Raw genomic sequence first — 17928 nt, 5'->3', positions numbered from 1 at the left:
TGTAATTTTGTATAGTTTGTGTGTATGCTTATTTGTAGGTATGTTTATTATTATATATACCTTTATACTGTCTATTTGCAATCAGTAATAGTATACAAACTCGTAATACACAGGATGTATGGCACTATTGACACTGATCAGTACCAGTGATAAAGCTTTTTCACATCACACATTGACTGGCCACTGCAGGAAATGCACAGGTGCTATCAATAATGGCGCTTACTTATGTTTGGGTTTATTGTATAGGTATATATATTGTATGGAATGCTTTAGGGTTTTGTTCCAACTGCATATCAAAACTGCCTCTCATGTACATTGAGGCTTTACAATACTAGGGGTAAAAAATTTCAAAAACATACAATAAAGCAATTATTATATTACACCTATTTGGCAAGTCAATATCTGCTGTGAAAAAAGGTCTATTCCACATGCAAGCACTGCATAAGTATTTATCAAATGACCTTTTAAATTTCAATTAACCTTATTTTGCCTTGTTGATCAATTCAGTAAAATATTTCACCTTCTGCTCCAGAGTCCGTATTCTTTAATGTGCTGTGGATTCAACAGGCAAAGGGCGCTGTGGTAGAGCATTTCAAAACGAACATAGGTCATTTATCTGACCTGCAAAATAAACAACGCAGGCGTCTACTGCCAAGAAACTGCAGGCCAGGAGAACCCCTTCTGGTTGTGAAACTATTTAAAGCTATCTATTATATGCAAAGTTACTAGGAATTGTAGAGCCCTTTCTTGCATTGGTGAGGCATCTTTTTGTGGTTACAGCCCACAAGTTTTCATTTTCTGCTACATTATAAAACAGATTAACAAAAGACACAAAGAATTCCACTCCAGACTGATTTATTTGTGGTGTTGAGGCCGTGTCCAGGTCGTTTGAATTACAGAAAAAGTCCCAAATCCACCAGTGACTCTTGCACTGGTTTACTGGTCCTTCAACTCCTTCAGTCTCCTGATCGCAGATTTGACTGTGACAGCTGACGTTGTGCTGCAAAAAACAAAAAAACATTACTTATACTTTGTGTATGCCTTTTATGAATATTTCCAACTTCCACTGTCAAGAGATTCCCATCCTATTCAAGAGCTTGTCTTTCCTTATTTAGAAAACTAAATAGTCGTGAAAAAACCTTGGGTGTTGCTCTACTTAGTCACGGTCACGCAGGCTTTCTACTGGGTATTTTGGTTCTCTCCATCGATGTAAATGTTCAATGAATGAGAACATCTGAGAGGGCTGATTCAATTCTTGAGTAATTGAGATTTACCATACATATGAAACCAGTTTACAAACTTCAGTCTAGGTATGCAAGATTGATTTATAAGTTTTGGTAAGGTTGGTTTTCACAACTGATGCCAACCATACAGGAGTTTGCATGAACTGTAGCCTACTCGAAAGAGACCGGCTTTTCAAGTGGACTTGGGGACGGATCGACCAACTGTGCCCGGGTACGGTACGTAGTGTCCACACTAAACAAACTGGACTTTGGTTCCAAGTGTACTCCGATCAGGGCCCAGGTCCCTGATGTGAAAGCCCCCTTACTGCATTATATTTTTAAATGGTCCCCTGCCCGCTGAATTGCGTTTTTTCTTTACATAAAACCTGGATGGTATGGGCAAAGTATCTGTAATAGATCTGTTTGCAGAGCTTATTGATTGATCCAACAAATATTACATCAATTCACTGTCCCATCACAGCACCCTTCATCACACCAACAAATTAATGTCACATACTAAGACTGAAGCTTATAAACTTGTAATACAATTTAATGTGCATGTCCCCCAAAGGCCCATTCTGAGCCAGGAAAACCCTGGAACCATATTGCACAAACAGGCTAATCACTGGCATTGCCAGATGCCACTGATTAGCTTAGAAGCTTTGCATAATATTGAAACATTAAAGACATCCAGTTCTCCAGGTGAAAGCTGTATGGCTGCTGCTCCATGGGTATACTTCCTACTGTGTTCTGACCATTTACTGTTAGCGCAACAAAACCCAGACATGGCCCTAGCAGCAAGGAGAACTACACAATGCTGCTGCAAAAAGTATGATTGTTGGTAATAGAGTTAAGGGTTCCTACAGTATCCTTTTCAAAATTCCATACTTTTTCAGACTTAGATTACATAGAGGAACACAGAGCTTTTGCCCTTACATATGGCTTACAATTGCCGCCTTTCCCATGTTGGACGATTTATTTGAGTTTCTTTTTTAATTCATATGAACAAATTCACAGCAACAATATCAGTTTGGGTGAGTACATGTTGCCAGACTTGATAGCAGAATTACAGCAAAGCAGAAAGAAACCTACTTGTATGTCCAGGCGCCTCCTGCCACGGTCTTCCTGCAGGACCCACAGTGCCAGATACCAACAGCCCTCCTCTTCATCTTGGTCTGTCAATATCAAATTAGCACATTAGTAACGGTTACAAAACGGTATTCGTTTCCATTTCTCCAGAGACAAATCCAAACATTGTGTACTAAAAACAAGTGCCATTAGCTGCAGTAACGTTACATACACGTAGTCCCACTGCAAGATCATGAATTAGTTAAGGCGAAGTCTTTTGAGGATTTCAAGATATTCCTTACCTTGCCACAGAATGAGCAGGTGTATTTAGCGTGCTGGGAGATTTCAATTTTCTTCACCATCTTCCTCAGCGACGCGCCATAACGCGTGCCATATTTACCAACGATCCCCACCTTCTTGGTACGCTTGGCCTGCGGAAAAGATGTACATCCAATAAGATACAATGACATTTTAATGCAGGTGTACAAGCAGTAACCATTTCTGATATACGTGGTTAATACTGCAGACACATCTGCACTGCCACCGAACTTTCAAGCAGTAACTTTACAAGGGTAAAGGAGTGCACAGAGAAGTGTTCTTGCAGGATATCCATATATTGTAGTTATCCCCGTATCCCCAGTCAGGTTCATTTCGCCAACCAAATGTATTGGGGAACACTATTCACATCACTGTAAGTATTCAACACCTCATTAAACTGCAGAAGCCGCAATACCAGGGTGCTAACGTTAGCCTACACCCGCTTCTTCTCACCAAAATTTTAACGTTACCAAGCTAACGTTAGCCATCTAGCTACATAGGGTTGAATTGTTTATATCCTGGGCCAGGTTCGGAGGAGACTAACTATATTGGGTCATGAAGCATACCGTATTGTTTTACTTTAAAATCCGCGGGCCCTCTAACTAACATGGCATTTAGAATTTAGAGACCGACAGTATGCTAATTTGACTAGCCCACCCGGTACATGGATTTGGTGAGTAACGTTAGCAATGGTGGCAGCCATTTCTCTCACTAGACCCACGAAAACATCGTTTTACTTGTTGCCAAAATCACAAATCAACACAAATAACGGCCAGGTCTAACAAACAAAGACACCACAGAGCTTTCCAAATATGTGATTATATCATTTAGAGCACAGGAATTGTCGGATTGAAACAGATTTGGAAGGGGACATTCTAGGCTCACCATCGTTTCAGTGGAGACGTAGGTCCAAAGAGGGATTGCTTACCGCGCAGGCGCGATTTACCCAGTCGTTTACACAGCATTGTGGGACTTTGAGTTTTCACGGAATGCAGATGCTACTACATACAAATATAACTACTATTATTCATCGTTTACAATACTATTGACTTTTGCCAAGGAGTAGTGTTGCTTGCATATTTTTTAATAAAAAATAAATTTATAGAATCTTCACGTACGCAATAATAATACAGGAAATTATTGTAACTAAGGACGCCATAGTGGATACGCGCATGCGTATTCATGTGGTGGAAACGCCATCCCTGCTGCTGAGTTGAAATGTTTGTCCACTAGCCTGTCATAATGCGGTCTTTGTTTTTTTGTGAACATATAGTGTATTAAAAATATTCTTTCCTGACAGCTTAGTTAGTTGATATGCTATGAAGCTAACACGGAAACAGGTTCTCGCGAAGGCAAAGGCTTCAGATTTGGAAAGCGTGAAGAAATTGAACTGCTGGTAAGCGTTGAAATTGAAGCATAACAGTTGTCAGTAATTTTGTTGTTGTTTTGTTTACATGTCGATGTAGGTTGACAGATACAGGTTGTATTGTATATGTCTATTTTCTATATTTGTGGTAAGTTAACGTGACATTCTATTTTTGCAGGGGATGCAACCTGACTGATGTGAGTATACGGTTAATGGATATATCATATTAGGTTTAACACTGAATTCACGTTAGTCATGCTCAAATTGACTTTTTTACTCGTTTTAATTTAAGTTGTAGGCATAGATTTATACAATGTGTTCCTTTATATTCTGTCTTTGCAGATTTCTATCTTCACTCAAATGGCCAACATTGAGGTGCTGACACTTAGGTTGGTCTAGTTAACTCTTTGCTATGTGCCTCTCTGACACATTCACACACAGAGATACTGTTTGACACTGTTACATTTGCACCGCATCATTTGAGATGATCCAAGAATCCTGACTGCTATGTTTTTCCTTTTCTCTCTCTGTAGTGTCAACAACATCTCATCTCTCTCTTCTCTGGCTGGCTGTCTGTCTCTATGTGAACTATACCTGAGGAAGAACAATATTCCCTCACTCTCTGAGCTCTCTCATCTGCGACCCTTGACACGTCTCAGAGTGCTCTGGTTGGCTGAGAATCCCTGTTGTGGAACTGACTCCAGCCAATATCGCCTCACCGTACTGCGCTGCCTTCCTCGCCTCCTGAAGCTTGACAACCAAGGTGAGTGTGCAGTGTGTATGAGACTATTAGAAATGATTTGCACCCACAATGGGAAGAAAGGCATTCACATTATTGTGTTGACTGGAGCAAAACTATGCATAGCTTTGGTATGACTTGAGAGAAGGTGGTTAGATACAATATATTTCTGTTTTAATTAAGTATATGTGTATTATATACAGTACATACACTTGTTTGTTTTGTGTCTGTGTTGTAGTAGTGACAGAGGATGAGCTTGCACTTGCTCTCATGGAGGGTGAAGAAGTCACCACCCCCCCAGGTAGTGTTCAAAACCAGCTTTCCACCAATGGACTTCCAGATGCAGAGACAGAGAATGACTCGCTTAACTACAACATGGAGGAGACCAAGTAAGCTTTGTGGATTGATACCAAAAGTTAGAAGAAGTAGAACATGCACTGGCTCAAACCAGTCTGTCAAGGTAAAAACATTTCACTCTTGATGTTTGTATTTAGCAAAATCAGGGAAGAGTTGGGGATGAAGCCCCTCTCCAGAGACAAGTTCCCCTCTGCTTCTTCTCCATCAACGAGAGAAAATAAACCATCAATGAAAAAGGTAACCTCTTATCTCTGAACATTGCTTCCTAGAACTCTAACAGTTTAATATACTTAAACTTTAAATTTTTAAAAAATTAATCTCAGGAAATAATAACCTAAATTGTATTTTCAGACACACACTCTTGATGCAGTTCTGCTGCTGCTGAAGGATTTGGATGAAGAAGAGCTTCACATTGTACACACAGCTACCCAAAATAGACTGCAAACTTACACACTTGACTCAGAGATGCTATTCGATTCACTGAAGACACAAAAAACTCCCGAGATCCAACACTGAAACATTATACAGTATGCACTCAGGGCCAAACCTCTCCCGCCTCTTTCCATATTTAACCCAAACCTCATTCTTGGGGATCACAATACAGATCCTTTAACACCGCCTTTCTTACCTGTTACCTTCTGATTGCAATATGCATGGCACTTGATTTGGTTCACCGATCTCTCTCCCGTTTGTTACACACTTTCACATATGGAGAAGTACTAAAGAACTTTACTTGCCCTTTTTTTTTTTTTTTTTAAATAGCAGCATGCCTACCTGCCTTGTACAAACAAACGAATATACGTTTTGCTAAATGTAAATCTATTTCTATAATTAAAAAAAGTAATTGCAATAACTCCTTATGTGTGGAATTTAATTACAGATGTTAGCTGAAAACGTGATGCATCAAAACACACAAGATGTGAAGAGCTATAATGGGGCATTTCGTGAAGTGAAACAATTCACCAATAATTAGATTCAAGCCATTCATTTAAACTGTAGAGCCTGAAAGCTAAGCTCATGGGCCTTTATATCAGTGACCGATTCAACCAAAATATCCATTTTCTGGTAAAGTCAGTGGATGAAGTATAAGTGAGACAAGTCTAAAGTCTTCTCCGCTCAGTCACCCTCTTCGTTCTCCAGGAAATCCATCAACGTGCTTGCATCCACGGCAACAATTAAGTACTCCACACCATCTGCACCCTGAAGAATCATGGGAATAAATGTAAGTGAGAGACACGAGTCTGAGAGTTATTGCACTGAATGAGAGATGGGAACTCTAAAGTCAAACAGGACTCCACCTTGCGTGTCCGTATCAGTTTGTGGTCTCTGAACTCGGTCAGCTGGGTCCTCAGTGTGAGGTCAGAGTTCACCAAGAACGCCTCGCGACAACGCTGGTAGAAATCTTGGAATGACAATCCTGCACATGGCGATAGGAAAATATTACAATCATAAAGCAACATTTTACAGAACAATCTGTACAGAATTTTGAAGTTGTGTGTACCTGTGTATGAAGGGTTATCTTTGTTTTCCAGCTGGAATTTCACCAACAGTTTGAAAATTCCTCTGCAAAAAAAGGACACCGAGCCATGAAGAACGGAAGCAATTAGTCAACCACTTAACAATTCTGATAGGTAATAATGCCAAGCTGAACGTAGTACCTTGCATTGGGTGTCAAGCTGCGTAGCACGTGTGTAAGGGAGGACAGAGCGAGAGCGCCAGTCTGCTGCACCAGGAGCGAGTTTTCATATGACGTTTCCTCTGCGTAGTGCTGAAAGGTCACACACTCCCACCACAACCAGTTAAACTGGCTCTGCTTAAACTGGTCCCACACTGGAAACACACAGGAACGATTCAGCTACAAGAATACATTTCAATATAATTAACACAGCAGTACACACACTTTGACCCACCCAGTGGAGCGTTAATGTGGTCTAAAGAAGCCACCAAGTGCAGGTTGGGCAGGGATGCCAGCTGCCCCAGTGCACTCTGGGTCTTCTCTCCTCGCAGCATTGGTCCGTCGATATTATGGATTAGCAGGTATACATGGAGATCTGGGCCTGCAAGGACATGCTTTAATTTCAAAACACAGAATTCAAACAAGCTTAAGACAGAGACAACTGACAGATACACTCACTGTCTTTGAGAGTCTGAGCGATGTACTGGATCTGGTCTGAGGGGGTCCGGAAACTTCCCTGGTGCTCTAAAACCTCGCACGTCAAAGCATTTAGGATCTGCAATGAAAGCATAGTACGATAAGGGCAGAAGGAAAAAAAACAAACAAACAAACTACCATTTATCAATATTGCTCAAGCTCTTTTAAACCACAACGGTGGCAACAAAATTCTGTTAAAAGACCAAAAACAACACTGTGTTAGTCTGTGGCACTCAGCTCCATGCCCATTGTGAATCTTTGAGCTGGGTCATAAATATATATATAGTTTCATTTTTAAGTAAGGCCAAGTAATTTTGTTAAAACAGCTGGACACTATTTGGAAAATGTCAGGAGGAAATCGTGCATTTATTGGAGACTATTTTTATCTATGGATTAATACACATTTGATGCTGCAGTGAGTATTTTCTTCAGCAGGACAGTGTATTTGTGATGGTCTCAAAATAAACTACAGTGCATGTTTTCATGTCACCCAGGGCAACAGTATGGCTCACGGATGTGTTTCAATAGTTTTTGCACAATGGAGCTCTATAGCACAGAGGAATAAGATGCATCAGTCTTTTGCCTCACACACAAAATACAAACTATACTATTAGTAGGACACATGCATTGCTGGTTTTGGTCTTTTCATGAAATTTGTTGACAATAAAAAAAAAAAAAGAAAATATCCAGAACATCACAAGCCTTGTTCCTTGGACACTGTTACTTCTACTTTGGTGCGAGTGTATAGGCTGCACCAATACAGCATTTTTTATTTTTGAAAAGATTTTTCTGTGTATACTGACTGATTTAAGAGTAATGGAAGGGAAGAATCCATTGACCACGAGGTGGATTTCCTGAGCCAAGTGAGATACACGGAAGTCTTCCAGCAGAGATTTTTTGCTGCCCAAACCGTAGACCAGCACACTGAATCCCAACCTATACAAACAGACAAGACACTTTTTGTCTTGTACCAAAAACATGACAACAAAGCATGGATTTAAGAAAGTGCAAACCAAACTTACTGTAACTGTAACATCCATTTGCTAAAGTGCTTTCGGTGTTTGTTGTGGAGCTGCTGGATCTCTTTGGAGCAGCAGGACAGCTTTCCTTCTAAAAGCTGGACCAACGTCTCCTACAAACACAAAATAAGGATGCACTTTATTAACACGGGAGCACAGCTCATTCATTACATTTAGAACACTGGCTGTCATATACTGACCCTGTCAAGTTTAGGTGTGTGTAAACGCTCTAGCGTGCGGTCTGATGTCAAGACCTTTGAACTGCCATGGGCTTCAAAATACTCCTCAATCATACTGGGCTGATTGGGTACTTCAGAAGCGGTCTTGCTCTTCTTGGCAGGAGTCTTGTAGAGAGCTGCAGATGAACCTTTACTGGGTGTTCTTAGAGTCTTCAAGTTCTCCTGGTCTTCTTTCTTTACTTTCTGCTCTTCCTCTATCCCATCTTCATCCTCCTCTTCCCCAGAGTCAGAGGGCGACAGCTCGCTATCGCTGTCTGATCGGATGCTCGGAGCTGAAAGTATCAAAACAGCTTAGCTAAAGTCTTAACTTAAATATCTTAACGACTGTAACAACAAGAGAATCTTCTTCCATTGTAACATGTTACACTCACTTGTCATTCTCTTCCTGAGCCTGTGGGGTGTTGTGGAGACAAACTGAACCTTCTTGCTCTGTCATACAAAAAGCAGAGGTAACACTGAGAAAACAACATATCTGACACTGCAGCAAAAAGCCACCTAACTGTAGCTAGAAAAATGGCAACATAAGCAAAAAATAAAAAAAATAAAAATGGTTGCTGTATCTGACGTGTATATGAGAAGTTAAGCAAACAAATTCCTTCTAGTCTTACCCTCTGAGGTGTCCTGCTTTCCCCTCTGTGGTCTAGTAGTCAAAGACAGAAAGAAGACAGACTTAGTTGTATAAAAAATTAAAAAATAAAAAGGGAGGTAAAAATAAGAAAAGTTTGCTAAACTCACTGCGGCATGTTCGGGTGGGAGTCGAGGGTTCAATGTTGGGGGTTGTGCTGAAGGTCACGCTTTTCCCAGGAGTCCGAGCCAACTCACTTGCTATTTGTAAAAACCCCAAAAGAAAAGTGTGTAACATCCTAAAAACCAAGTTAATAATCATCTGATGCATGCAGCTGCTGACATGCAATCCAAGAGGATGGAGGACCTCACCAGTCTGGGCCATGCTGTGTCCACGTTTGCCTTTCTGAAAGGTGAAAATGGAGGATCCAGCCATTCTGTACATACCCTCCTCGTCTTCTGTAAAACCAAGGAAATTATGTAACCTCATCAAATAATATGCATATGATTAGCACCAATAAATACAATGTCCTTGTGCCCATTCAGGCTATACCAGGAGGAACTGGAGTTGGTGTGTTAATTCCAGTATTGGGCAGTTGTGAAAATATGATGTTTTAATACTGTATATAACTCAGTCTACTCTCATTGATATAAATGGGGTGAACAAAATACCCTATGAGAAGTTTAAAAAAAAAAAAAAAAAAAAAAAATACTCAACAGCAACACAAACTGTAAAACTGTTTGAGCAAAAACAAACACTATAACCTGACCATGAAGACAGGATTTATTGCAGTGCTGTTGTATTAGACATAATTCATTTTGGCAAAAATGAAAAAAACTGGCAACTAAGTGCATACTAAATTGCAGCTGGGTTTAAAAAAAAATATATTATTTAGCAGCAGGCTGAATAAAGGTTCAATAAAAATTACCTTGCTGTAAAAAAACAAACCTGACAGGTAGACTATAATTAAAAACATGTTTAGCTTTGAAAACTTCAGAAACTTTGCTGATGCCTGTCTTGTCTTTAAGGTACTCCGTGGGCTTGTTCCACCACCACTGTGCCAGTTTATTAAACAGAAAGATAAGGTCAATAGAGTAACCAGAACAACCACTAGAGGGGACTGCATAGTTCAATTTAGAAAAAGTAGGATTGGAAGCACAGCCTTTTCTGTCAGAGCTACAATTTTTTGGAATAGTCTGCCCAATGAGTTAAGGGAGTGTAATAGTCTCTCCTCTTTTAAAAAACAGCTTAAATCCTGGATTAGGGACAATTACAATTGTAATCATACACCAAATACTTAAGCCCATTAACATATTTTGCTTTTATTTTATCATAATTTTCTCTCTTTATTTATACTGTACTTTATACTGTAATTAAGTTGAGGATTAGATGAGGTGAGCAATATATTGTCGGTTTGTGGGTATATTCATATTGTTTTAAAATTCTTGCTGTATTCATTACATTGCTACTGTGTTTATTAGATTTATAGTGTATTTGTATTGACTTTTATATTTTAGGGTGCCCGTTAAGACCTAAACTTGTCTGTTGATCAATGAGCATTGTCCCTATCAAATAAATAAATAAATAAATAAATAAATAAATAAATAAAATTAATGGGCAAGGTTTACTACCCACAAAAAATATAATAAAAAAAAAATAAAATCACAGTTTCCTCACTTACCTTCTGCATTGTCTGTTCCTAAAGCTTGGACATAGTTCTGCTCATCAAGGACTTCATTTTCGTCCCCATCATGTTCTGCATCCACTATGGTCCGTCGTCCAGCTTGGCTTTTAAACGTTACCATCTTCTGAACAGACCCACTGTTGCTCTGCACACCTTTTAGTTATACACAGGCAGACCGACAGGCAGCAGTTATTGAGACAGAGTAGTTAACCACGTGCTTATAACAACAAAATATCTGAGCTGGAGAAGTATAGAGACTGTATTGCTTACCCTCCGGTTTGTCCACGATATGCTCCAGAGCATCTCCATCACCAATGAACTTCACCTCCAACACACTCATGATGACTAAAAGGGAAATAAAACATAGTGGGACAGTGGCTAGCTAAGCTAACTACTCAGCAGTGTCTTACAAACACAACACACAGACTTCGCTTGTCAAGGTGACATGCTTTAACGTTACTGCTTTTATTTTAGTTTGGCTCTATTATATCAGCCATGATAACGTCATGTTAGCTGACAGTGTGGTGTAGTTTCCTGTGGACAGTCAGCAACAATGGACAGCGGCTGCACATTGAATGTCTAAAAAAATAAGTGGAACATTAACCAAATGTGTCTCAACTACGGTAACTTACCAGATAACGAGTCAGTACCGCCCGAAGAAAATGTAAACAAAACTTTCATAAACTGAGAGCTACGCTGTGTGGCGTGACAACTTTCCGCGCCATCCTCCTGAAGTTTTTAAACCACATGACAAGCAAAAGGTCATATGGTGGCCAATCAGAACGTTAGCTTCAGTAAAAACCACATTTCCCAACATGCACTTCGCACTATTTCCGCAACAGACTGTGATTCACAACCTTTTATATATGTCAATGTTCACAACCGTTCTCTAAACATCCATGTTCACAACCTTGCTGATGACACTTCCATTTCAAAGTTTTATAATAATAATAATAATAATAATACATGATAGTTAATAATTATAAAAATGTTAAAAGTGGCATTTAACTTTACTGTTATTTTTATTCCTATTATCATTATGACACCTATATTAGAAATTAACCATATGCAAACGTATTATTGTAAGAACAATGGTAGTTTTATGTAGTCAGAAAAAATTATCCACCACCAGTATTCAAGAGAACCCGTGGTAGTCACTGCACACTGAAAACGTATTATCGAGGATCATTTAGTATAACCACTCCAAGAGGCTCATGATTATTATACTTCTGACTATACATGTTTGTCATGCAGTTACTAGCATCTGTTGTTCTGTAGTATATATGCACACTGTGAGCAAGCTTCTTTCTCTTTATAAGTAATACCATTTAGAGACAATCCAAAACTGAAGATTGTGTTCAAAGCTAAATAATGATTATTTAAAAAATAATGAACACTTCTGAAAGAGGTAGGTTAAAACAAACATAAGAGGTTATGACAAACATATCTACACATGCTCCTTATAGTATTTGTGTTTTACCATCAAGCTGGCACATATAGATAAATATTAACGTTAGTATCATTGTTTTCAGCCTCCAGTGAGTACCCTAATACTGACAGCAGCGTTTGCTGCCGTCTTAGTCTTAGTATTGACATTCAAATACTGACTCATTTAAAAAAAACTTTTAGGTGGCATTGATGAAATGCTTAGGAGAAAACATGGTCCAAAAGTTTTTATTTTTATTTCAATCATTTAAAAGCATACAGATGTGTTTTTTTTCTATATTTCCCCCCACATTGCTTTAGATAAAACACTTGTGGAATAGGTCTAGAAAAAGTACTACGTATTACTTAATCAGTGGTTTGGAATACCTCTACACTTGTATTTTGGAATGAACTACAGGTGACATGAGCAGCTCCAAGAAGTCCTTCTGCAGTGTTCATTTAGCTATCCTAACAAGGTCATGTATGAGTGAACAGTTGGCTAGCTGTTCACCACCCGCGTGTTGGTGTCCACTTCCCCAGCAGACGGCCCTCAGAGTGCACATGGTACACGGGATGCATCACTGCAGTTGCACACGACTGTAAAAAAAATGAACAGAGACAGGGTCAAACCAGAGAAGAGTGACACAAACATCAGCATTAAGCGTTACTCCATATTGAATTGTACTAACATGGTAGGGGATCAGTGTGAGCAGAGAGCCCAGGGGGTATTTGCTGTAGTCCAGCAGTCCTGAGATGGGCTCCACTCTACCGTGCTCCTGGGTCATAGACAACAACCTGGGGGGGAAATATATTTCATCAGAACTTCAGTCAAACTTAAGTTTAGTATTAAGACTAGAGACTCGAGAAGATAGCTTTACTTAAGGTTTGGGTGTCCTTCAATCACAGCATATCCAGTGGGAAGTTTTCCAGCTCCGTCTAGACTGAGAGCAGTGAGCAAAAAAGGGTTTAAAGAATAATAATAACACTAGATAGCTGCAATGATGATATAAAGAAAAATCTGTAATAAAGTTGTGAGTAAAGAATTTGGTTAATGTATCTGCTCCAGTTGGGGAGCATTATAGGTGAATTGAGAGTAAATTAATTGGAATAAGTTATTGTTTTTTTCGCCCTCAAACTCCTTCCCCTAACATCACTCACAGTGTGTGAGGGAAGCCACACACCGTTCATCGGCACACACTTCCCACATTAAGATGACACAGAGCTGGTTTAAAATCAGCAAAGTATCCCTATAAGTATGCTATTATACATAATTAATTATGTCAGCATAAAACGGTAAGCAGGTAAAGTCCATTGTGCAACCAAAAAACAGGCTAAACAATATTGATGAATGTACCTGAGTCCACTCCATCCACAGTCAATCAGGAGCTGGTTCCTGTGAGGACAGTGTCCGATGACTCTCGTCAAAACTCTCACAGCCACATCCTCCAGACTGCACGAGCCAATCACAGACTGCTGCACATCTAGAAGACAGCAAAAAAACAAACATCATCACTGTTGAATTTTTTTAATGATATTTTTTAGGGCTTTTTCATTTATTTACAGCTTTTCAGTGCGCTAATTTCAATAAAAAAAAACAAAAAAAAAAACAGCATACACAAACTGTTACATTGATACAACAGCAATATCCATACACACACCATAGAAGCCATAGTTTCCAGGATGCACCTCGCTGAGCTGTGCCATGTCTTTGACTGGGTGACTACAGGAAGGGGTGGAGCCAATGCTTGATTTACAGGTGATGCCAACAGCCTTTAGTCTGCCCAAAATCAAAACCAGAGAAGTTTACAGAATGATTATATCAAGACAGAATTTCATAGGCAACAAAGACAATAGATTATTTACTTGCGCTGAGGCCTTAATGGGATTATTGATCATTGATGATGATCATTAAGGTAATACCACTTAAATCTGAATTAATTACATTTTAGTCCATTTGTGGGCACTGCAACCATCTGCAAACACAACCCTGACATAATATTACCATATAAAAGGTAATATGGCAAACATGTTAGCAAACAGTTGACTATTTACACATTCAGTAGGCATGAAGCAACATTAGCATCCAAGTTCAACAGTGAGTCCAACTGGACTTCCTTAAAAAGCTATGGGTACACTAGTACATGCCAGTTAAAAGTAAACCAAATGATATTTACAAAAAATGAGAAAATCCATAACCATTCTCTGTGACATATGACATGATTGGCCTCTACTGGTCTTTTTTGCCATACTTTTCCATGAACTGCAGAGTCAAGTCAGTGGTTTCCTGGGCAACAGCCTGTATTTTCTCAACTCCTCTGCAGTTATAGGTGTTCCCACAGTGAGCGTACACTCCTGTTAGTTCCACGCCCTCCGTCTCGGCAATGGCCTGAGCCAATCTGAGTGCCTCAGGTTCTGAGTGCAGGACACCAGCTATGGCAAAAAACAAAACAGAAGATCAGCAGGCACTTGACTTCCACAGCTCGACAGCCAATGATGAGCTGTGTCCTGCTTTCCCTGCTTGTTTACCTCTCCCGTTTCCACAGTCGAGTTTGAGCCAGACGTGCCAGAGCCGACCGTCTCTCAGTGGTCTCTTTTTGAGCTGCTCCAGAGCATGAGGATGATCCAGTAAAACTTGGAAGAGATCCAGCCTCTCTGACAGGGCTGCACAGCGCTCCACCTATGACCAACCACAGACATAAATTAGTGTGATTGGTATTTGGAGTATGGTTGGGAGATGAGACCTAAAATATATAAAAGCTATGAGAAATTATATAAAATTTATGTTAATTGAATTTACCAGCATGTAACTGATTAGTTGACAGGCAGAAAATCAATATGTGGATGAAATGAATCTGCTGTGAAAAAGCAAAAAGCTATTTCTTTAGTTAATACTACATGCTACTGTACATACTAATAGCATAAAGTATTTACTACATGCTATTTGTCATACAGTAGAATACTCTAATACTATAATTTGCAGTTAGTATACAGGAAACTAATTGAACCATTAGAAATGATGCAAATGGTAACTTTTTAAAAACAAAGCAAAATGTTATTTTCTACATTTGCCATTCAATCTTTTGTTTTTCGAGATCTACATGGAGCTGTTTAACCACCCCCTGTAAGTTATTTTAATGATATGCAGCTGTGAGCAGCTCCAATTTTACATACATTCACGCGTAGACATTTTGACTTGTACAGTAGTACAGTAAGAAAAGCAGTACTGTAGGTAAAGGTGTAACTGAATGTTAGTTAATGAAGTTAAAGTGAATAGCAGGAACCTGAAACTGAAGCAAGTGGCTAAATGGAATAAGCCATTACTATCTTATTATTTACACCAGGGTTTTTTTCTACTGTGGTGCTGTCGAAATGTCTTCTGTGAAAAGGTTTATGGGACAATAGCCTAAATTTACAACACACTCAAAAATCAAAGGGATTTTAGGATCCATATTGACTTACCTTACCTTACTTTTGTCCCATATTCAAAACATACTACTGTTTTCAAAACGCACTACATATTCAAAACATATTCATATGGAAAGAGTCTTTTTAGTGTAATTTGAAATGACCTTATCAAAGGGAAGAGAGTATGCATAGAGGATGTCATCAAATCCGTGGTCGGCATAAAAACAGGCCTCTGCCATTGTGGAAACCACAATGCACCTCCGTGATCCACCCGTCATTATGTCAGCACACTCACTAGACATGAACACAAATGCACAGACCATATCAGTATCCCTTACATATAGCAGATGTGTATGAATATGTTGTATGAGTGTGTTTCTGTAGTCATACAGTGTTTTGTGGGTCTTCATGTGCGGCCGAAGCTGGACCCCCAAATTCTGACAGCGTTTGATCATCCTCTCAGCATTTCTCTTCACTTTGTCTATATCCACCACTAGAGCAGGGGTACACAGGGCGGAGAGGGCCTCTCCCTCCATACTGGCAGCACTGGACACACACACACACAATTAAATTAATTGTGTGTGTAATTAAATTATTGTGCATCACTGGCTTCTAGGCTTCAACTAACTAGTGACAGTGACACTATGCCTCAGAGAGTTTTCTTCTCCACCATGCAAATATGGGTGATTTTAATATGAATTCTATGTATCTTTTCTTTCTTATTTTTACTATTATCAAGTGTGTTTTTTTCATCTTATTTTTTATTCATTGTGGCGTTCTATCCTTGTTTTTATGCTCATTCTGTCATGTTATTTCCTTATTGTAAAGTGTGCTGCATTTCTTGTATAAAAAGGTGCCATACAAATCAATATATATAATTATTAACAAACATAAAATAGTATGTTATTATAAAGAAATTACCACCACAGTAGCACATATACAGTACTCCCCCCCTATTACAAAGGGGTTACGTAATGTTGAGAACCTTGAACTTTGAAAGCTATAACGTTAAAGTATTGCCTGAGATGTTTTCTGTTTGAACAACCTTTCCACTAAATACTTAGCAACTTGTATCAATTCTTCCATATAGCACAGCGAATATTACAGTAATAGAAGAGTACGGAGCTAGCATTTGGCATTGTAGATGACTTACCGTTTGGCAGTGAATCTAAGGGCGTTTTCACACATGAAAGTCCGAACCAAGGTCCGTACCAAGGTTCATGTTTTTGTTACATTGTATACATTTGATCCGGTAAGTTTTGGTTTCACACTGCAGTTTTGCAAGCGCACTACAGATCTATACGTGACAAAACTACGTCCTGCCGTCATCACATACGTGAGCTGCGTCTCCAGATACTTAGAACTGATTGGTTTGTTGACGGACTTCCCCGTCCTCTCGTATCCTCTCTCTGGGTCCGAGTTTAGGCTATTCAACTGACCGCTGCTCTCCCCTACTGCCGCGGCTCTTTTTGTTTTGTTGTGATGTAGAGAAGCAAGACACGGGAACTTTCTTTCTGGAGCATTTATTCAGAGACAAACTGAAACCTACACTGTACATTTACTACCACTTAACAAATAAACTGCTGATGTATTCTCTGCTCTGATAGCCGACAGCTGTCTGCTCTGAGCGCATTTACCGCTCTCTTTTTTTTTTTTTTTTTTTTTTTTTTTTTTTTGTCTAAGCACCGAGCTATTCCTTAAAGGAGCTTCCCCGGTCTTGTAACACGAGGAGAGCCTGCCAGAGCTTCCTGTATTTGGTCCGAAAGTCCGAACCATCCAAAAAATGCTTTCACACTATCAACGAACCGGACCATGGTTCAGTTTGGTCCGGACCGAGACCACCTCATTTTGTCGGACCAAAATTTGGTCTTTTGATCCGGACCATGGTCCCGCTCATGGCGCCATTTTGTTGCTAACTGGCCATCACCTCCTGTTAGCATTCCGCTATCCGCCATTTTTTTTACATCACTTGACTGAGAATAACTTTACATCCGAGCGTTTAAAGACTTCGATTTGTCCATTGTTTAGTTCTAAAGAAACACAACAATGTATAAAAGGCTCCATTACCTTGTATCTCCGCGTTATGGCTCCGTAGCAGACGTTTTTGTAAAAATAGGCTAACGATTGTGTCATAACCAAGTGACTTACTCGCGCTCACAGTAGAGGAATTAACGTATAGTACAGGAGAAGCTCGCAGGCAGTTTTGACTTACATTAGCTGTTTAGGTTTAATTACTAATGTTAACTAGCATGTTAGTTAGCAATAATTAGCATGTGCTTATGTTATCTCCTTACATATACCTACGCTCTCCGTCTCTGTAAGATTGGGAATGATTGAGATTTCTCTTGGCACAGCTACCAGAAGACTT

General features: G+C 39.4%; 4 protein-coding genes across 5 annotated transcripts; 1 reads left to right on the top strand and 3 right to left on the bottom strand.

Annotated features, from left to right (window-relative positions):
* Positions 1–838: 838 nt before the first annotated feature.
* Positions 839–3594, bottom strand: rpl37a (ribosomal protein L37a). Its single transcript, XM_039815661.1, has 4 exons — positions 3495–3594; positions 2594–2722; positions 2316–2398; positions 839–1000 (listed from the first exon to the last, which is right to left on the bottom strand). Exons 1-4 carry the CDS (start codon positions 3495–3497, stop codon positions 937–939), a joined length of 279 nt encoding a protein of 92 aa, XP_039671595.1. The 5' UTR covers positions 3498–3594; the 3' UTR covers positions 839–936.
* cfap410 (cilia and flagella associated protein 410) lies at positions 2901–5827 on the top strand. The gene is made up of 8 exons (XM_039815660.1): positions 2901–2982; positions 3910–4005; positions 4154–4172; positions 4318–4364; positions 4509–4738; positions 4953–5103; positions 5209–5308; positions 5423–5827. The coding sequence occupies exons 2-8, from the start codon at positions 3929–3931 to the stop codon at positions 5585–5587; spliced, it is 789 nt and encodes a 262-aa protein (XP_039671594.1). The 5' UTR covers positions 2901–2982; positions 3910–3928; the 3' UTR covers positions 5588–5827.
* A 98-nt stretch (positions 5828–5925) lies between these two features.
* Positions 5926–11491, bottom strand: orc2 (origin recognition complex, subunit 2). 2 transcript variants are annotated; one of them, XM_039815655.1, is made up of 16 exons: positions 11363–11491; positions 11001–11075; positions 10728–10883; positions 9418–9504; positions 9217–9306; positions 9090–9121; positions 8853–8910; positions 8443–8753; positions 8246–8355; positions 8027–8159; positions 7206–7302; positions 6982–7128; positions 6730–6901; positions 6573–6634; positions 6370–6488; positions 5926–6271 (listed from the first exon to the last, which is right to left on the bottom strand). In XM_039815655.1, the coding sequence occupies exons 1-16, from the start codon at positions 11409–11411 to the stop codon at positions 6188–6190; spliced, it is 1782 nt and encodes a 593-aa protein (XP_039671589.1). In that variant the 5' UTR covers positions 11412–11491; the 3' UTR covers positions 5926–6187. The 2 variants fall into 2 exon arrangements, with proteins under 2 accessions (XP_039671589.1, XP_039671590.1); XM_039815656.1 differs by having other exon boundaries at positions 9418–9501.
* Positions 11492–12388: 897 nt separating this feature from the next.
* On the bottom strand, positions 12389–16788 carry zgc:162816 (uncharacterized protein LOC571260 homolog). Its single transcript, XM_039815654.1, has 10 exons — positions 16714–16788; positions 15951–16106; positions 15725–15854; positions 14682–14832; positions 14405–14585; positions 13814–13932; positions 13510–13636; positions 13034–13096; positions 12845–12950; positions 12389–12752 (listed from the first exon to the last, which is right to left on the bottom strand). The coding sequence occupies exons 1-10, from the start codon at positions 16746–16748 to the stop codon at positions 12663–12665; spliced, it is 1158 nt and encodes a 385-aa protein (XP_039671588.1). The 5' UTR covers positions 16749–16788; the 3' UTR covers positions 12389–12662.
* Between the last annotated feature and the right edge of the window lie 1140 nt (positions 16789–17928).

This window comes from Perca fluviatilis, chromosome 11 (genome assembly GCF_010015445.1).
Source record: "Perca fluviatilis chromosome 11, GENO_Pfluv_1.0, whole genome shotgun sequence".
In the NCBI taxonomy this organism is placed as follows: domain Eukaryota; kingdom Metazoa; phylum Chordata; class Actinopteri; order Perciformes; family Percidae; genus Perca; species Perca fluviatilis.
The sequence above is the reverse complement of the archived record's forward strand: the minus strand, read 5'-3'. Positions and strand labels throughout refer to the sequence as shown.

Bases quoted from the DNA above. Each gene is read 5' to 3' on its own strand.
- orc2 (XM_039815655.1), bottom strand. From the start codon at position 11,411: ATGAAAGTTTTGTTTACATTTTCTTCGGGCGGTACTGACTCGTTATCT. The intron at 11,076-11,362 runs GTAAGTTACCGT...TTTCCCTTTTAG, and splicing joins CGGTACTGACTCGTTATCTG to TCATCATGAGTGTGTTGGAG. The intron at 7,129-7,205 runs GTGAGTGTATCT...ATGTCCTTGCAG, and splicing joins CGCTCAGACTCTCAAAGACA to GCCCAGATCTCCATGTATAC.
- zgc:162816 (XM_039815654.1), bottom strand. From the start codon at position 16,748: ATGTGTGAAAACGCCCTTAGATTCACTGCCAAACG. The intron at 14,833-15,724 runs GTCATTTCAAAT...GGTTGGTCATAG, and splicing joins ACTCTCTTCCCTTTGATAAG to GTGGAGCGCTGTGCAGCCCT. The intron at 13,933-14,404 runs GTATGGCAAAAA...GATTTTGGGCAG, and splicing joins ACTCTGCAGTTCATGGAAAA to ACTAAAGGCTGTTGGCATCA.
- cfap410 (XM_039815660.1), top strand. From the start codon at position 3,929: ATGAAGCTAACACGGAAACAGGTTCTCGCGAAGGCAAAGGCTTCAGAT. The intron at 4,739-4,952 runs GTGAGTGTGCAG...TCTGTGTTGTAG, and splicing joins CCTGAAGCTTGACAACCAAG to TAGTGACAGAGGATGAGCTT. The intron at 5,309-5,422 runs GTAACCTCTTAT...TTGTATTTTCAG, and splicing joins ATAAACCATCAATGAAAAAG to ACACACACTCTTGATGCAGT.
- rpl37a (XM_039815661.1), bottom strand. The intron at 2,399-2,593 runs GTAAGGAATATC...TGATATTGACAG, and splicing joins CCTGCTCATTCTGTGGCAAG to ACCAAGATGAAGAGGAGGGC. The intron at 1,001-2,315 runs GTAGGTTTCTTT...TGTTTTTTGCAG, and splicing joins GGAGGCGCCTGGACATACAA to CACAACGTCAGCTGTCACAG.